Source organism: Parasteatoda tepidariorum, chromosome 2 (genome assembly GCF_043381705.1).
Source record: "Parasteatoda tepidariorum isolate YZ-2023 chromosome 2, CAS_Ptep_4.0, whole genome shotgun sequence".
Classification (NCBI taxonomy): Eukaryota; Metazoa; Arthropoda; class Arachnida; order Araneae; family Theridiidae; genus Parasteatoda; species Parasteatoda tepidariorum.
The window spans coordinates 48,366,676-48,386,213 of NC_092205.1; the positions used below are offsets into that span (position 1 = coordinate 48,366,676).

The 19,538-nt window shown below is 26.2% G+C and overlaps 1 protein-coding gene across 2 annotated transcripts in view; it reads left to right on the top strand.

Moving 5' to 3' along the window:
• Positions 1–18,434, top strand: part of LOC107437920 (U2 snRNP-associated SURP motif-containing protein) — a 33,776-nt gene extending 15,342 nt beyond the window's left edge. For both annotated transcript variants that reach the window (XM_016050066.3, XM_043038719.2), the window contains exons 11-25: positions 254–297; positions 8,170–8,274; positions 8,552–8,618; positions 8,701–8,876; positions 9,324–9,486; positions 10,181–10,260; positions 10,351–10,438; positions 12,280–12,381; positions 13,291–13,468; positions 14,531–14,650; positions 14,732–14,804; positions 15,110–15,248; positions 15,900–16,010; positions 17,092–17,333; positions 17,861–18,434. In XM_016050066.3, coding sequence (XP_015905552.1) covers positions 254–297; positions 8,170–8,274; positions 8,552–8,618; positions 8,701–8,876; positions 9,324–9,486; positions 10,181–10,260; positions 10,351–10,438; positions 12,280–12,381; positions 13,291–13,468; positions 14,531–14,650; positions 14,732–14,804; positions 15,110–15,248; positions 15,900–16,010; positions 17,092–17,333; positions 17,861–17,981 — 1,809 coding nt within the window. In that variant the 3' untranslated portion in view covers positions 17,982–18,434. The remainder of the gene's footprint in view (positions 1–253; positions 298–8,169; positions 8,275–8,551; positions 8,619–8,700; positions 8,877–9,323; positions 9,487–10,180; positions 10,261–10,350; positions 10,439–12,279; positions 12,382–13,290; positions 13,469–14,530; positions 14,651–14,731; positions 14,805–15,109; positions 15,249–15,899; positions 16,011–17,091; positions 17,334–17,860) is intronic.
• Positions 18,435–19,538: the final 1,104 nt, after the last annotated feature.

Below are 19,538 nucleotides of genomic sequence, written 5' to 3' on the forward strand. Positions count from 1 at the left end.
GGGGGGGGAATCCTTTTTAACATAATCCTAAATTTTGTAAGGTTTATAGAACACTTTTAAATAAAGGATTTACTTTATTTTAATTATGATAGTTTCTGTTTGGTGAAAATTAATTATTTAGATTAGTTACTATAACTTTTTATAATTAAATATCTTTTTCTTATTTGTTTATTATATTATGTTCATTATATTGCTTTTCTTAATAATAATCGATATCTATTCTTACTTTGTTCGGTGTCGACATCTTCTGCAGCTTTTAGCGAATGCTGTTGTCAAAGTGGTAATCCCTACCGAAAGGTATATATTTTTCAGTGCTTTCTTTCATAACAGTTGCCTACCTAATATATTTTATTTCCAAAATTTTCTTGAGCGAAGCAAATTTGCTGTTTTATAAGAAACAGGAATGGATGTGAATGACTTGAATCCTAAAGTCGGTATATTTGAACTAAACATTTTATTTACTTTCCTCTGATGTTTCTTACACAATACAACAGAATTGTTATTTTTAAAAGTGAATTTCAATATTTAAAAATATTTCTGCAGTAAAGAGTTAATTATAATGTTAAAACTTGCTTTTTATACTGTTACTTATTCATTTACTTTAGTAGTGGTATTACTATATTGATTGAAATATAAATTGCCTTAAAAGTGATTGCCTTATACAAAAAATGAAAAAATTTATTAATTTCAAAATTTGGATTTGTATTATTTTCCGTTTTTATTTGTAATTCATATTTCCAATGGGCTTTCTAGTTTTTGTGGCTGTATATATTAGTCTATTATAAATAATTGTTTGCTAAAAAGTGTAGAAATACCACTTGAAGGTTTTTCATAATGCTATTAAAACATTTGTATGATTTTATTTTCTTATTTATTTTTCCCTAAAAAACATTCTACAGTGTTTAATTACTGTTGTATTCAACCATAAAGGAAATAAAGAATTTTTTACACTTACTCTGTTACTTGGTAAATGAGGACAATTGAACAGATTTTTCCACTAAATCATAATATGTTGGAAAAAATTCCCCCTAAACTTTGCAGAGTGTTCAAAGTTTAAACTTCACTGATGAGCAGAATTTAAGTGCAATAATCATCCATATATGTACTAGTATTTGGTGTTTATTTTGAAACACTTCCTTTTGCAAGGAAATTTTCAACGTTAAAATTGTCTTCTAGTTTTGTAGATCTTGATCAAGGCTTTTTAAAACTGTGTCATTTGTCTCAAATAAAACTTTTTGCATGCTGCAACGCTAAATAAAATTGAAAGGATTTGTTTTAGTTGTAATTCTAAAAATATTAATTCACTTAAAAAAAATTAGGGAATAAAATGTGGGGAAACTCAATGGAGAAAAAAGGTTAAACATAGAACTTCATAGATTATTATATAAATACATAATAAAGTATAGTGCTATCTAAAGGTTAAAATGGGCAGGACAATTGACAAAAATGAATAATACTCAAACCACAAAGAAAGAACTTTTTGGCTAAGGTCTCCTCTAGAAAACAAAAGATCAAGACTTAAGTGGTCCAATTGCTTAGAAAATGACTTAAAAACTGTAAAAGTACTAAATTGGAAATCATTTGCCAAGAACAGGACAACTTGGAATAAAATTCTGTGAAAGGGCAGAGCCCACCTGGGGCTGTTGTGCCAGTGAGGAGAGAAAGAAACTGATATAAATTGACAAAATATTTTTAAAAAATTTCAGTGTGATGTGTGTAGTTTTATAGCCTTTTTCTTTAATTCAAGTAACAAACAATCAATTGAAAGGCAGATAACTGAAATATGTTATTATATTCAATTATTGTTTTAAAATTTATATGTTGGATATTTGAGGTTAAAAAATAAGCATAAATGTAAATTATTGCCTTTTTCATTTCATATTGAAAAATTTTCTTTGTTAGCAAAGAGAAATAAAGGTGTGTAAGCATAAGTAATATGTGTTGATAAAATTTTTATTTACTGGCAACCAAGCATAGAGGCATTTATAACATGTTATTAAAAATTTTAAAGTTTGATACCTATCATATGTCATCTGTATGTGACAAACACCGAAGTGGTATTGTTTCTAAATGAGAAGTTTTCTTTATTTTTATTCAGTATTTTTAATGAATGCAATAATTTTCTATTTACTTCATAAATCCAGTACAATTTTACATGAAAACAAATTTTGGTATTTATTGTAACTAATTTATGTATTATTTCTTTCAATAACTTAGAACATTTAAGTTTGCAATCTGTGTGCATTGACTGTCATTAATTGAATCACTGGATTATGAAGTCAACCGCTTTTTACAATCAAATCTTCAAAAAACGGAATTATTACAATATCAAAACATGCTAAAATCTCCCCTTTTCTTAAAATCGATCACCTTTTTTGTAAAATCATATTTTTAGGTATGCTTAAAATAATTAAAAATTCTTTTGCTTGTCTGAATAATTAGAATTTTTTCTTTTCTCAAGTTTTGAAAGCATGTAAATAACAAATTTCATTGTTCCCCCTACAAATAATAAAGTTACAGGTGTGGATTGCACTTCTTATGGAAATTAAAAGATAAATTAAAAATAAGAAATTAAAAATAATGAAGCAGGTTGTGTAAAGAAAACAAAATGAAAACTGTTCATGTTTTATGAAAAGGGTTAGAATGCCTATCATTCAATGACAATGATGAGCACTCATTCACTAAGGTAAATCTGTCTTCAATAGATGTCAGAAAATGCTTTATACTTTTAAACAAACTTTGCAGCAAAGAAAAGAAAATATTGTTAGTTACAAAATAATTTTTTTAAACTTTCAAACCATGTTGAATATTTAATTTTAAACTTAAATTATCAAACAAATATACTAATATTTTAAAGTGAACAAAAAAGGAAAAATTTCATAAGTATAAACATTTTAGTTTATAAAATTAGTACTTTTATAAAGTCAAATGCTTTCAGAATGGCCGTTATTTTAATAGGCGGCTCCACTGTGCTATCAAAATGCATATAGTTTCAGACTGCGTGCAAGCATGGTGCTTAAACACTACACACTTAAGATTCATGTACGCTTACAAAATTGATCTAACAGAAACTTACAGAAGCTATTTTAGGGTTAGCAGATAGTGAGTTGTGGTGGGAAACCCCTAGCATTTTTAAATTTTTCTAATGTGTACAATATCCTATTTAGTGTTATATGATAGTTTTGACAGAAATTTCACAATTTCCAAAAATTTTTATGGAGTTCTTTTAAAATTTTGTTGCAGTTTTATAGTTGTGTCTGCCGTGTGAAGTGATATAGTATCAAGTTAAAAAATTTCAGAAATAAACATGAGCTAATATAAGCATTTTACAACTCATTCAAATAGTGCTATAATATGTTAGTAATTATCCATTTGGGGGGGGGAAGCTAAAAAAAACTTCCATCTATATTAGGTATCTATATTAGTATAATAGGTACCTAGTACCACAATAGTAATGCTTGTCACCACAATTAATTAATCATAACTGGTTGATGATTCTTTTTTGCGGCTCACAGAAGTGGACCGGTACCAATTTTTTTACTTAAGCTGCAAAATATTTGAAGCTTAATATAACTTTTTTAAAAAAAGTACTTATAAAATGTAAAAGAAAATTTTTTTAACAAAAAGTACTATTGCTGTACAGAAATGATTGATTTCATTTAGACTTTTTAATATTTTTTTTCCCTTTTATATTTTAAAAGAATGCTTAAATACATATATGAACTATCAGATATTTTTAAATTCATAAAATTCAGAGAGACAAATTGAGTGAAAATGAAAGAGGATAATATTAGAAGAATTTTTTTCCTCAAGCTGTAGTATTCTATATCTTTAAGCAGATAATAGCTTTGGTATGTTGAGTACCTTGAGAAAAAAACTTAGTAGTATTAAATATTGTAAACTGGAGAATTATTACCAACAAAATATCGGAAACAACTTAAGAAAACCAGGATCTACAAAGGGCTGCAGAACTACTAATGATGCACTAGTAGTTTGTGAACCAATAAAATTAAATTTCCTAAAACCTATGTGTATTATGCTTCTTGTTATAGTTTTCCTCTGCTGTAACCCAGTGTATTTATAATTATTTGTTACTGTCAAACTTCAATTTTTAAATCTGTTTATATGCTTGAAATTTGATGCAGTATTTGCCAAGTTGAGTAAAACTAGTAATTTGAAAGTGGAACATTGAAACATAATTTTTGCCAGTAAATTCTAAAAATTAATTATTATTGTTAAAGGAATATTAGCAGCATAAAAACCTTATTTTCCATGTTATATATTTATAAATAGTTTATTATAATATATTTCATTTTGCATGTTCTTTATATAAAGTCATTAAATATTTGGAATTGTTGAATTATATATTTAATTTATTAAAGTTTAAACAATCAGTAGTTCCATTTTTAGGCTTCTTTTTTTTTTTTCCTTATTAGTTCTTTTAAAACGTATCTGTCAAGTGTGCTTCTATCTAGCCTTTTTAACTCTTTTAAGTGCACTGAAAATTTTAGATTATTATTAACTATTTTATTGTTATTCTATCCTTTTTATGATTTTATCTCTTTTTTTTATTTTTTTTTATTTTTTATACACATTTTAGAACGTTACATTACAAACAAAATGTAATGAGAAACTATGGGTATCTGTGTACTAATTGTCAGATAATTTTTCCATACCTTTGAAATTGTTAAAATGTTAAATGTTTTGTGTGTTCTGTTATTATCAATGTCATTTTCATGTACTCTAATTGATTGATATTTCCTAAGGTTAAAAGCATAGGAAAATATGCTAAAGTTAGCTTTTTAAATTTCCTGTACACTTACTACGTACTGAAATATATTGACATATAATACAGCAATAAATATTTTGATCTACTGTACCTTATTATTTTACTAGAGGAAAAATTTATAATCAAATTAGAAATTTATTATTAGTTTTAAAGATAAGAAATTAAATTTTTAAAAAAAAATTTTTAATGATATTCCTTTCATTAACCCTTTCGCGACGGGAAGTGTGAAAGCGCTCTTATCGCTGAGGCCAGCAGTCTCTCTCACGTGTGTCTCTCCAGGGCCGGTGGGTTTTTTGAAGTTAAGCCTAATTACATGAAATTAACGAAATATCAACACAATGTTTAATATTTTTCTGTAGAGTGTTTAAATTACATGCTTTATATATATTTCTATGTATACATTATTTACTTAAGTTATTTCTTGTTTAAATATATATTTTACACATTTTATTTTCATTATGTACCTATCATTTAATAACATTTAACATTACATATCTGAAAACTAAATGTATGACTTAAAATTCTTTTTTCGTATGAAAAATTTTAAAACAGGGATCTACAAGATCTAACTATCCACTAAAAACTAAACCAAAAATCGAAAGTAGCGAGAGAAAAAACCTCCCCTGCTTACTATAAACAAATACCACGTGCGAATTTAAAGAGCCATCATAAAACATTCCTTCCCCCTCCATTCCTTTCCCTTAAAAACCGCGTGAATGTACTCTCATCTTGAGTTGAAGGTCAAATCTACATGTATCTGAAACCATATGTACATACAATGCCATCTTCTGAAAGAAATGTTATTTTTTAAAACGTTCCGAAACGCTGGCACAAACAAGTGACAGCCGGGGCTAAATGAGAAAATGCTCTGGCACGTGGGTGTGTGGGTCGGGAAGTGAGCACGTTTCTTGCTGGCACGTCTATGTGACAGTCGGCGCAAAAGGGTTAAACTTAAATTATTAATTAGCTGCTATTCTGAAGTATTAAAAATAATACTTGTGCTATTTTTGTCTTGTCCTTTCAAGGCTTATGTACTGAAAAAGTATGCAGCTGAGATATATTTTTAAAATTTCTTTATCAGGGGTTTGATATAAAAATTTTTAACTTATGAGTATTTAATATGGGTAAGGCATTTGTTTTTAAATGAATTCAAGTTAAACATATAACTAAATGTATTCAATACTGAATGTAGAAATTTAAAGTCTAAATATTAAGTCCATTACTAAATTAAACTATATATATTAACTAAAGTGTTTAGGAAATTCCTTATTTTATTTATTCAATAATATAAAGCAATAAGTAAAGTGAATTGTTGTTGTAATTATTATTTACTCTTTTAAATCTGACTATGGTTTATCTGTGTCTTCTGTGTAATATGTCTGAATAAAGGAAATATGTTGTAACTTGCATTTCTTCTAGCTTAATAGCTAATTCATGACTAAATTTGCCAAACAAATATGCATAATTTTTGCTACCAATATGTTAGTTTTATGTAGCAATTTTTTTTAGTTTTCACTTTTTTTTTTTGTAAATTTAATTATGTTAAGCTTTTTTTTTATATGATTATTTTGCTATTAATTTTCTTCCGATTATTTAGGAATTCTTTCTGTCAATTTGATTTATCACTAATTGAAAATCATATTCTATCAACTTTAAACTGTGTTGTTTCTATTTATTTGTTTCTTGAAAACCATTAACACTGAATTAATGAAGTTTTAATATGGTTTATTTCTAAAATTTGGAATGAAATCCTCATTTTTTAGATTGTTTTATTTTTTCTGTTTTCGTGATCTTTTGAAGTAGTTCCTATAAAATTATCATTCATTATAATTATTTTATTAATTTTCAGAAACATTTTGTATAAAGTTACCTTTTGAAACTCTTTAATATTTGCTGTAGGATTAATTTTATTTTTAGATGACTAAACAGGATCTATTTGATATTTGGCAGACTTAGTTGTGTTGAAAGTGCAAAAATAGATTGATTTAAAATAAATAGTTGTATTCTTTGATTGGTTTTAGAGGAAAAAACTATTTAAATCTAATTTCAAGAATCAGAATTTATGTTGAATTGTGTTCATCGTATTTAAAGCTTATCTTTTTTGTCATGTTATCAAAATTCATTCCCTGCGCAACACAATTTAAGTATGTCTACCTCGTTGTTTAACTGTGACATTAAATATCTTTTTATTTTAATTTACATAAGTATTTTGACTTAAGTTTAGGTTTTATGACTTTTAAAAATATTTTAAATGTTAAATTTTTATGATACAAAGCATATGTCTAAATTTATAACTTAAATTATTTAAAAATTAAATACAATTATATTTTTTTTTCAATTTTTCTTTAAAAAATTTAAACCCCATTCTTTTATTAATTTTTCAGCTTCAAATTTTAAAATAGTTATACACTATTTAAAAAAAAATATAGTAAATAGATAAATACAAAAAGTTTACTAATTTGCAAACTAAATGAATCCAATTTTATTTAAATTTGTAGTAATTAATGAAATGTGTAAAATTTGTTTTTATGACTTTTCAGACATTCTTTACAGTTATTTGTTCCAAATAATAAATTTCTTTTTTGCAACATATTTGTTAACCATTTTTCTACTTGTAACTTGCAATTCCTTTTTTTTTTTTTTTTTTTTNCAAAAGTTTTTGCTGTTTTTTTTTTTTTTTTTTTTAAATTATGTTGTTATTTTTATGGTACAGTGTATCCATTTCTTTAGATTTCTTTGCTATATCCTTCTGTCACCAGGCAAGAACAATTTAGTTTTTCTTACATTCTAAGAATTGCTATTCTCAGCTACAATTGTTGTGTTATAAGGATGCAATTATTTTATTTAGCTGGATTTTCAATACCAAAAAATGAAATGTTAGTTTTTACAAATTCCAATGTAATAATTTATAATTCGATTATTTCAATTAGTGCTAAATTTTTTTATTATTTTCAATACACAAATTTAACCTGTTTCAGCTAATAAACTATCAATAACTCTTTCATCTCTCAAATTATTCAATGTATCTTCTTCTTCTTAGTGTTTGTTATATCTATAGGTTTATATTTGAGTGATTTTGTTCCACATACTTTTTTCTATTGTTGGATCTCTTTTATTTACTCTACTTTTGTCTGTTCTGAACTTATTAAATATCAATATTCTAAAAAAAAACATTTTTTTACTTTTTTATTTCTTAGCTTACCAAGCAGCATTCCGAAGCTGTATTCCTTTTTTGTGATCTTAATTTTAGATATGTAATGGCTTTCAGTTTATTCAGCTTTCAAATTGTTCATTTCCTCCCATCGGAGTCCATTTGATTGTGATTAATTTAAGAATTAATATAAATATTTCCTATGTCCTGTCTTTTTCTTATGTTTCAGGAGTTTATTGTGCCTCATTCACCGTATGATCGAATTTGTTGTTCGTGAAGGACCAATGTTTGAGGCAATGATAATGAATCGTGAAATAAATAATCCTATGTTCAGGTATGTATATAAACACATTTTTATATCGATATAATATCTCAATGCTTAATGTGTGAATTTATATACCATTTTCATTTAAAGTATGTGTTAATATCTACATGTTATCTGCTAATTAGTCTATTTTTAATTTTGTTTCCATAATTATGAAAATTAAATTTCATTCTGAAATTAAGTTGATTACATTTATATGTTTATTTACTTTTCAGTAAATTTAAATGTAACTTAAATATAAATTATTATATTGAGTTTAAATTTGGGAAAATCTGTCCTATTTCAGGTTTCTCTTTGATAATCAGAGTCCGGCTCATGTGTATTACAGGTGGCGTCTGTATTCTATTTTAAAAGTCAGTATACCTATGTATGCATTAAAAAAACAAAAGTAAATCTTGTGAGAGATTTTGTAAAAGTGTATTTTCTTTTTTTTAGGGGGATCATCCTAGCAAATGGCATACTGATGAATTTCTTATGTTTAAAGAGGGCTCTTTTTGGAGACCACCTCCTCTTAATCCTTTCCACCTAGGTATGCCTGAGGAACTTGTGGAAGTTCCTCCGCCTCCCATAACCAGACCCATTGAACCTAAAAAAGGATCATTATCTGATACGTAAGTCAATGTCCTTTATTATTTGTTGATTAAAAAGTGTTCGGACACCAAAGTTATTCAACTTCTTTACACCAAAAGTTATTCAACTTGGAAAAGTTATACAAATATAATTTGGTTATTTGTAGTTTGTCTAGATAAAATTATTTTAGTAGAAGTCAAGTTAAAGAAACTAAATATAAAAAATTTGTCAAAATTTTTTAATGAAAGGGGAAATGAGAATTAAGATTTTCAATATAAGATGTAAATAAGCTGTTTTATTTAATGAAGCATGGTTTTAGTAGTTTTTCAGAAATAAGCAAAGCTGTAGTGCACTTTGGGATAGTGTTTAAAATATTGAATACATACTATGTAGGTATTTGTTCAATAAAAATCACCAAAACTGTGCTTCAAAAGTAAAATTTTTATTTATTTTATTTAAATGTTTAATGTTTCTTTTTTATATCCCAGACAACGTGAGAAGTTTGAAGATTTATTACGTGGTATCACTCCTGAGAAATTCAAGATTGCAGATGCTATGATCTATTGTATTGAGCATGCTGAAGCTGCTGAAGAAATAATTGATTGCATTGGAGAAGCCATTGCTACGCCTGAAGCCCCATTATATAAAAAAGTAAATAGAATTTGAAGGCTGATTTTTTTACATAATTATTTCTTTTGTACAAATGACTTATGAACAATTATTGTTAGTATTGTTTTATATAAAGAAATTTTAAAAATAATAATAATAACTCTCAAAATGTCAGCTACATAAAAATATAGTCTTCAGTATGATGAATGCGATTTAGCTTATTGCCAATGCTAATATAGAATCTTTTCATTTTTAGTGTTTGCATAAAATGCATGTCCCGAGTTTCTGTGGAGTAGAAGTTAAAAAATTAGAAGTTCAGTTATATATATTTTTTTCTGAACGTATTGGATATTGTAGAGATTGTACTTTTTCCATATTTAAAAAAATGAAGTTTAACTGAATGTCTAAAATTATTAATGCATATTAGTTTAAGGATAATTTTTTTATTGCTTAAAAATTAAATTATACCTTTTAAGTTTTGAATTTTATAAAATCTTGAAAGATTCCAGAAACACTTCTGATGTTGCTTATTATAGTAAGCAAATTATAAGTTATATTTCTTCAATTTGATAAAATAAAAATTATAATTAAATTTTACATTAGTAAAGAATGTGTAATAATACATATTTAAAATGTAGTATTAATTTTTGTAAGAACGAGATAAAAAGTGTTAAATAAATATGTCATTTTATAAATGTATTCCTTTTTGTGATAAATATTTTATTTATCTTTTCAGATTGGTAGATTATATCTCATTTCAGATGTGTTGCACAACTGTAGTGTCAAAGTTGCTAATGCATCATTTTATAGAAAAGGGTATGGCATAATTTTACAAGAGTATATTTTTTAAACATATTTTTCTTTCCTTAAATTTGATCCTTTCTATAAACTTAAATACACTTTTAGATTTCAAGCTAAACTACCAGACATTTTTAAAGACCTTCATGAAACTTTTCAAAGTATAGAAGGACGCTTGAAAGCTGAACAATTTAAGGTAAATCATGTATTTTTAAAATAAAATAACATTAACCTATTACTCTTTTTTAATTTAGTTATCATTATGTAACTGGTAAATAACAAAAGGACTCTTTTATCATTGCAAAGTAATTCGTTATGCCTTTTAGTTAATACCTTCTATTCATGGTAAAAATTCCTGTTTACAAAATAATTATAAATATTCTACGTAATTAAACATGAAGAAAAAAAATTACGCAAATGCTATCAAAGAATTAGGTTTTGGAAGAATTTACAAATTTTGATGAACAAACATTTGTAAAGTTGTGCTAATCAAGATTTTAGCATTAATTAATCATCGCTGCTTAATTTTTAACTTAACATTTTTCTATTCATGGAGTTTTTTCACGGTTTTCAGCTAAGCCTTAAAAAAACAGTTACTTCAAAAGCTAGAAAAAAGTTATTAATGTATTTTACAGATCAAATCTAATAAAAAATCTATATATATATTTCTCTTACACGGCGATAAAAAAAAGCCTCATTACAACTCCCCGAATGGCAACGCTAGAAAATAGACCAATGATTACCGCTAAAAATGTCACATGCCAAATTCTAGCTAAGATGGCTCAACATATAGCGCTTTTAAAAACGGAAACTGAAATAACCAGGGAGAGCATAAGCTAGGCAGAAGTCTTTGTCGATAAATCTCTATTTTGGTTTTTTGTCGAAAGCGTTTTTTTTTCACGAATTTATTTGACAATTTTTGATTTATATCACGAATTTATTTGTTTTACTAGAATTTATTTGTTTATGCAGGTTTTTCCATTGCAATTCACTTATTTAAATTTTTAATAGACTTAATTATAGCCGAAATTTTAATCTTTTTAAAGAGATATCAGTTTTAGAAATTTTATCTTAAGATTTTATACTATAGCACATTTCTAATAGATTTAACGAATTACATGTCATTTATTTGAATTCAAATTTATTTTAAGGACTCAGTACTTACTAAAAAGATGTAATTTTTTTTAGAAAAAAAAGTTGTTATATGGATTTGAATGATTGTTTTGAATTCTTAGAATTTTGTGCATTTGCAATGTACCTAAGTTAGTAGCAAGCGAAGCGAGCTTGGTTTGCGGAGCAAACCATATAACATTGCGTAGCAATTTTCGGGGGTTGGCGAGCGTTAGCGAGCAGGGGGCGCAGCCCACTAGTATTATTAATTTTTTGTTTGTGTGATGTTATTTATTTATATTTTAATTTAATGTTAAAAAGTGGTTAATTTTTATTACCTTAATTTAAAAAGTGTATTAATATATTTAATTTATGTACACAACTAAAAATTCACTCATTGTCATAAATGTCAAAATTGATTCATTGTTATGTTCCTTTTTTTGTATCAATTTGGTTAGATAGTTAGTCTAAACAAATTGCACACTAAATATAATGTATTAATTATAGAATATCAAAATTTATAACATTATAGCCTTTAACACATTATTTTCAAACGTCTTGCCACTTAAATCTTTTCTAATAATTTTTTTTTAATTTTCTGAGAGTAAATGCCAGCTTTAGATATAATTTCAATCTTTTTTTTTATTATTATTAATCTGCATATTATGCGATGATACTTGCATGAAATTTTTTAAAATTAATTTATTATTTAAGTGGAATTTTATTTTTACTCTTACTGCTCAATATCTCACCTAAAGGACACTGTAAATTCTCTTAATTGTTTTTTTCTTTTCTTCTCACTTTAATGATTTGAATAATTTTTTTATCAATCGATTCAATAATAGCAACCTGTATGTATTTGTTGTTTTATGTTTCAGTTATCTAAAAATATTTTTTTTATCAATTATTAATTTTCCTTCCTTCTAGCAAAGAGTAGTGAGCTGTTTTAGAGCTTGGGAAGACTGGGCAATTTATCCAAGTGAATTTCTTATCAAATTACAAAATCTATTCCTTGGCCTTGTTCCATTAGTAAGAAAATTTTTATATTCCTATCAATTTTAGCATTTCAATATTATTTTTTTAATTTGATTTTCAATTACAATCAATTGTTTTGGTCATTTTAATACATAGTTGAATTTAGTTGAATTTAGAAATTGCAGCTTTAATTTCTTATTTTTTGTGTAAGAATTTTTACTGCTTGTTTATGACATAGCAAACTTATTTTAAAATATTACTAAATTGCATTTTTGAAATGGTTAGCAATATTGTGTATCATTAATAAAATATAAATTAATAAAAGGGTAACTACAATTTTGTTATAAAAAGCAACATATTTTTATGATTAATGATAAATTTATATTGATAACTAACTTTTTTCTTAACATTGCAAAAGTAGTTTTTTTGCAAATAAGTTGTTATATCCAATCCTTCTTTATATCTTTTTATCAATAAAATCTGGCACTCTATGCCTTTACTGCTTGCTATATTGTATCAGTTTTGCATTGAAGCCAGCCAAATTCATATAAATTGGCTACTGAGATAGGTTTTCTTTTAGGTGCTCTTATAGGTGTTAGGTGATAGGTGTTCTTATACCTGATGGCAAAGCTACCTTCTTTTTAGAGTTCAAAGTCACAAGGTAGCAAGAAAGAACAATAAAAAATTACTAATTTCTCATGTGAAACAGCTATTTATTATTGGTAATAAAATAATGAAAACACTTCATATCAGATCTAATTAAATTCAGAATCAAAGTGGATGTTTTCAGCAAGTAGATATAAGTTTTTATCAGTTTGTACTAAAAAAAAGTCATAAACATGAAATAAAATTAAATGTTCTATGATTCTATGGTGTTGAAGTAATGCTGTCTGGTTTTTAAAGTAATTTGCAACTTCAATAATACCAGAAATTAATTGAATAACTTTGTTTTCCACCCTGTAGTCACGTGACATGAATGAAGATAGCAATTCACCTCAACCAGGACAAATGGCTCCTACTGATACTGAAGTACAATCTTCTGATGATATTGATGGTGTGCCTTTATCTGTTGATGATATAGATGGCGTTCCATTAGATGGTTCTTTAGTTGAAGACCGAGATGATATAGACGGTGTTCCTTGTAAGAATTTTTTTTTTACATATATAAATTTCTTTGCTTCTCATAATTTTTGATCAGTTTTTTTATAATGCAACGTAAAATAAGGCATGATTTTAATTCTGTTCTATATGTTTTCTTTTTGAATTTCCTTTTTTTTTATTGTATTACTACTTATTTTTAATACCATTATGGAAATTTTTACTATCTTTCCTTTTCTTCATTTTTTTTATTGTTGTCTTGCATGTTTTTATTTTTGAGAAATTAAGATGAAGTTTATTTTATTAATACTTCTATTGCTTTTTTTAAAAACAATATTGCACATTTCCTAGTTTTAGCATGCATAAATTTAAGTTATTAATGCTTTTTGTTTGTATCCTATGTAATCATAAAATCTTTTAAATAACAAGTGGTTCTTGGACCAAAAGGACCTCATAATAAAGTTTTGTTATTTAAGTGGTAGTAAATAATTTATAATAACTTAATCATAATTGCCTCTAGATTATTTCTCTATACTTAGTTTTTGCTCAGTTCAGCTTTTTTTCACCTCATGTTAGTCGCTTGAGATAATGACATAATGATTAAGGCACTGAGCTATCATTTTGAAGGGCTGGAGTTGTATCCTCATTAGAATCTTAAAGCTCACAGAGTTCAGATCAATGGGTTCTGTTTTGTTTGGAAAAGAAATTCAGCTGGGGAGCAATGCTGACCACATTACCAAATGATGTCATTGATCTCCTACAAATGATAGAGCCTTAACCTTAATGTTAGAGCCTCGACAATTGGCTGTGGCGGAAATGCTTTATTGATATTACAATAATTACAAGTATGAAGAACAGTAGTATGGTACCCTATATTGCCCTTTTGAAAAAAGATTTTATGCTTAAAATAATTTCAACAAATTATTGAACAAATTTCTTTAAAAAAAATTAAAATAAGCTGCTGCTTTTTGAAATTTGCTGCAAATATGGAAAACATTATTATGACTTTCTGCAATATTCATTTTGCTTAGTTCACATATTTTAGATTTCTTTCTTTCTTTTTTTCTTCCTCATACACTTAATTCTACTTATCTTTCCTTATTAGTAAATGACGACTTAGATGGTCAACCATTAGAAGACATTCCTCAAGATATGGAGGATATATCATCCAAGTTTAAACCCTCAAAATGGGAAACTGTTGATCCTGAAACTGTAGAAGCACAAGGTAATTTTTTTAAACAATAAATTTATGTAAGTTATAATGATTTCAATTAAGCTTTATTTTAAATCTTTATAATTTTTAAAGCTATTACTACCTCAAAATGGGATCTGTTAGAACAGAATGAAGAACATGAACATGTTGATGATATTGATGGACAGTAAGTTGCAATGTTTATTGCTCTTAATAGAGCATCTAAATATTAAATAAAGTTGGTAATTATTTTTTTCTTGCAACTAAAAGGTTAACAAATAGCCATTTTCAAAAATTTCTGATTTAGAGTTTTTTGAAAATGGCTGGAATGAAAACTATTAAATTTCAGATTACTGATTAATTATTCTACTTTTTGATATAATATAAAATTGTAAAAATATCATAATATGCACAAATAAGAAATATCTGTTGTGTTCTGCTTGCAACGCATTAAGAGACTCTCAAGTTTTTAAATTTTACTGTCTCAATTAGGCCTATGGATGATACTGCGTCAACAGTTGATGACATGTCCTACCAAGATGAAGAAAATAGTAAAGATTCTTCTACTATAATAGAGCAATTGAAAACTGACATTAATGAAGAAAGAAGGGCAAAATTAAGAGAAGTAGAGGTCAGTATTTTACTTGCATGTGTGTGTATATATATACTTAACAATTTTGGCAGATAGTTCTTCATATTGTGACAATTTATTTGTTATAGCATTATAGTAGATAATCGAATATAATAAAAGCAGATTTATATTTTTTAAGTAAAAGTACTGGTATTTTTTACTGGTTATAAACTTTCTACAGCTTTTAATTTTTTCTATTAGTTTATAGATTTGTCTCAAAATTTCCAAACCTCAAAAATATACTTAATATAATTGTTGGAAATTTTACTCTTAAAAATTCAAAAAGTTAGTAATACTGATTCAAACAGAAAGCAGTCAAACTAATTCCATTTCTGTGTATATGCATTTCATTAGAATATGGGGGGGAGGGGGATTTAAGAGAAAAAAAGCTGTTAGTAATTTTTTTGTAATCAGATATTTAACTGTACACTATCTTAAAAATAGTCTTAGTGAAAAGTACTAAGTACTGCTTAAAATTAACTTATTAAAATTGTAATAAATTCGACTGATGAGAAATCAAATGTAAGTTATAAGTCATGCAGAGCCATTATTTGCCATACTATTACATTTAAGTTTATTTTTATATGTTATGAAACCTTTAATTAAAAATTGTTTATAATGTATTTTATACTCTGGAAAAATGTGTTTTAGGTCAAAGTTATGAAATATCAAGATGAGTTGGAGTCTGGCAGACGATCTAGAAAACCAAATATGAAATTTTATGAGCAGGTTGAGCACTATCGTCAAAAATTATTGAAAAGAGTAAGTTATTTCTAAGATCTGCATGAAAATTTAGCGGTCTAGTCATAAAATATTTGATCTAAGAATAAAACATAAACTTGTGGAAGTAGTTAGGATCATATATCAAAAATATATTTTGTTATGAATATTATATTAGTATAATTTAAGTAATCTGTCATTAATACAAAAAATTACACATTAAACATTTTTTAAATGTAACATTATGTAGAAAAGGTTAAATGATTAACCTAAGTATCTATTTTCTAATGAATAAAATATGGTTAATGATTCTAGCTACTATTACTTTCAAGATTAGTATAAATTTTTGTAAATTATAAAAAAATGTTGGGAACATTTTTTTTATACAATGGATTAGATTTTGCATGCATGTAAATGAAATTTTTGATTTTAAATACAGCTAAAATAAAATCAAAATTCAACTATATCCATCATACAAGGACTGAGACAACTCCCTGGCCAATCAGAGAGTTCATTATACCATCGAGATAGTCTAAAAAATTATTGAAAAATCAAAGCTGTAATGCACAAAAATGAACTTAAAAATGGGTTAACTCTTGTTTTTTCATTAGACTGTAAGGCAAAATGTGCAAACTTTGTATGTAATTTAGCTTTGTCACTTGCTCATACTTTATCATGAGCACTTGAATAGTTAATGTTAAAACAAAACTGTTAAAGAAGTTAACCAATACTTTCTATAAAGGTCAATATTATTCAACCGTCACAAAAATCATATTTTTTTATGAAAAAGAGTAAAACATTGAAAGTACTATATGTCAAGCAAAATTAACTACAATGGCTTAGCAAAAATTAACTGAATAATTAATTAATCTTGAAATTATTGTTGTTAAAATTTTATTACTGCATTAGCTATTTTTATAATAATGACATTTAACTAAATTAATAATTGTTAGTTATTAACTTCTACTTACAAAAAGCTGGCAGTCCTTTTTTTTCAATATTTTGTAAACCAAATTATAGTAATTACAAAGAGAGTAATAAAAAATTTCATTGGATTATTTTTCCTTTGTCAAATTAGTATTTTATTTTATGCAGCATTCTTTTTTGTTATGTATTTTTATAGATTGAACGTGAAAATAAGTCTGATCGAGAAGGATGTGAGAAGCATAAGCGTCACAAAACTCATTCACCTGCTATTGTTGAGGCTACACTTGATTCTTCAGATGAAGCAGATCACAGTCAAAGTCCTAGTTATTACTCATCAGTTCGTAAAATTAGTCCACGCAGTGTTGCATTCACGCCTGGAGATAATATACATTCCCCACACAAATCTTATAGATCATATTCTCCGAAGAAAACGCGGAGGTAAGAAACATGATCAGGCTAGCTAACCTTCCGAGTTTAGGCCGAAATCTCTGGATTTTTTCGTTATTTTCGACACTTCCGTGTTCAACACCAAAATCTCTAAATCCATTTATTTGTACTCTTAAGAGTTATATGTTGTTATTTTTAATATTAATTATATTAATAGGTTGAAAATTAAACATTTCAGGAATATATATTATTTTAAGAACTAATTGTAAGTGTAATGATTAAAAAATATTGACATAACACCTTGTCATAGTTTTGGAAAATATCTCCTCTTTTTTTTGGTAAGGTTGGCACGTCTCTATCATGAAATTGTATTTTTTAATTTAGTCTTAATATTTTGTATACTATAAATAGAATAGAAAGAATGATTACAAATAATGTCCAAAATTCATACAACTTTCTTAAAAATGTTTATTTTTTTTAATAAAATTAAAAATAAGAGGGAAATTAAAATGTATTATATATTTCATATATTGTGTAGAATTTGGTTATTCAAATATAAATTAAAAAACTATTTTTAGATCTAGAAGCCGAAGTCCCAAAAGATCCAGACGCTCAAGATCGAAGTCACCATATAAGCGAAGACTTTCACCAGATTCACCTCCTGCTCGTAAACACAAATCCAAAAAAAGTAGACACTGAACATTATGTTTTTTCCTACTTTGAATGTCATTGTGTGCTTTTAAATCACATTAACTGAGAGCATAAACTTCTCACCATTAGAAATTACTCTTGCCTGAAACTGTGTACAAAAGCTCTAAATGCATTATTTAATAAGATATTTGCTTCAAGATTTATTGAATTACTTTATTTATAGTCATAAATATTTGCAAAAATTAAGCTTTATTATGAAAATAGATGAATCTTAATTTATTTGTTATATTTTGAAAACACAAAAAGATATTTTTTATACCTAATTTCTTGTATAAAATGGTTTCTCTTTTGTTTTGCATTTGTATGGGATTTCAATTTCTGTCATTAAGATTATGTGACACCGAGTCAAAAGAAAATGTAACGTTGCAGCATACATTGTTTTATTGTGTACCATTTTAAACCAACATTTTATAATAAAAGATCTTGTTGAAAATGCTAAAATACCATTTTTTGTGTTTGATTTCTTGTACAGTGCAGGCCTGAAAGTGATACAGAACAAAATAAAAACTGGTAGTAGAATCATTTCAATAATAGATTGTTTTTTGGAGGAGTAAATCCATTCTTAACAATTAACTATTCATTGCTATTAACTTTTTTACCAGAATGAAACAATGCTATGTATTGTACCCATTAAGATATTTTATTATGCCCAGAAACTAGCTAAAAATGAAATTTAATTGTTACCAATATTTACTCTTTTCTGTCTTGATATATATTTAAACTTTCAGCCTTGGTAAAGTGCTCTTCTAAATTTTAAGTGTCACCCAAATTTTCCTTACTTATTTTCTCATTTGCAACTTTAAATTATAATGTTATTTATTAGGCCTATCGATATTTGTTTCAAAATTATTATATCCTGTGACAGAATTAATGTAAGTGTAAATAAAAAAATTCTTTCCGTGAAATTATAGCGTTTACTTTAATTTTAAAAATGGTAAAAAGTTCAATTATGGCAGAAACTGTTATACTACTCTAGCTGTGACAAAATGCAAATTTACATTTATACAATAGGCAATATGAATTTGTTTTCTTTTGGTAAGGAGGCTGAAGTTTTTTAATGGATTTATAGTGGGGATTTCGCATAAGCTCTGGGAAAACTTAAATGCTCAAAACATTTTTTATAGCCTAAAGATTAAGTTATGGGGTTAAGTAATTTTATATAGTTTAATGGGAATTTAATGAATTTTTCTGCTGTAATTTTGTACTTTGTTTTGTTGTTTTTCCTGTATTTGTTTTTAAAGGAAATATTTAAAAAGTTTTTTTCTTTTAAAAAAAAAAAAATTATGCATGATTGCCTAGAAAGAATGCTCAGTTACATGAATACAAAATTCTCTTTGATTTCTAAGAACCCCAAACCATTTTACTTTTAATAATGTTTTGAAACTCCTCTTGTAAATCATATTAAATAGGACATAATCGCTGGTGTAATCAACATTGTGCCCCTTTATGTCATTTCAAATAATATAAATACATTGTGATTTAAAAAGTTGCTAAGAAAGTAGCATTACTATGTTTTATTTTCATGATTTTTTTTCTATTATTATA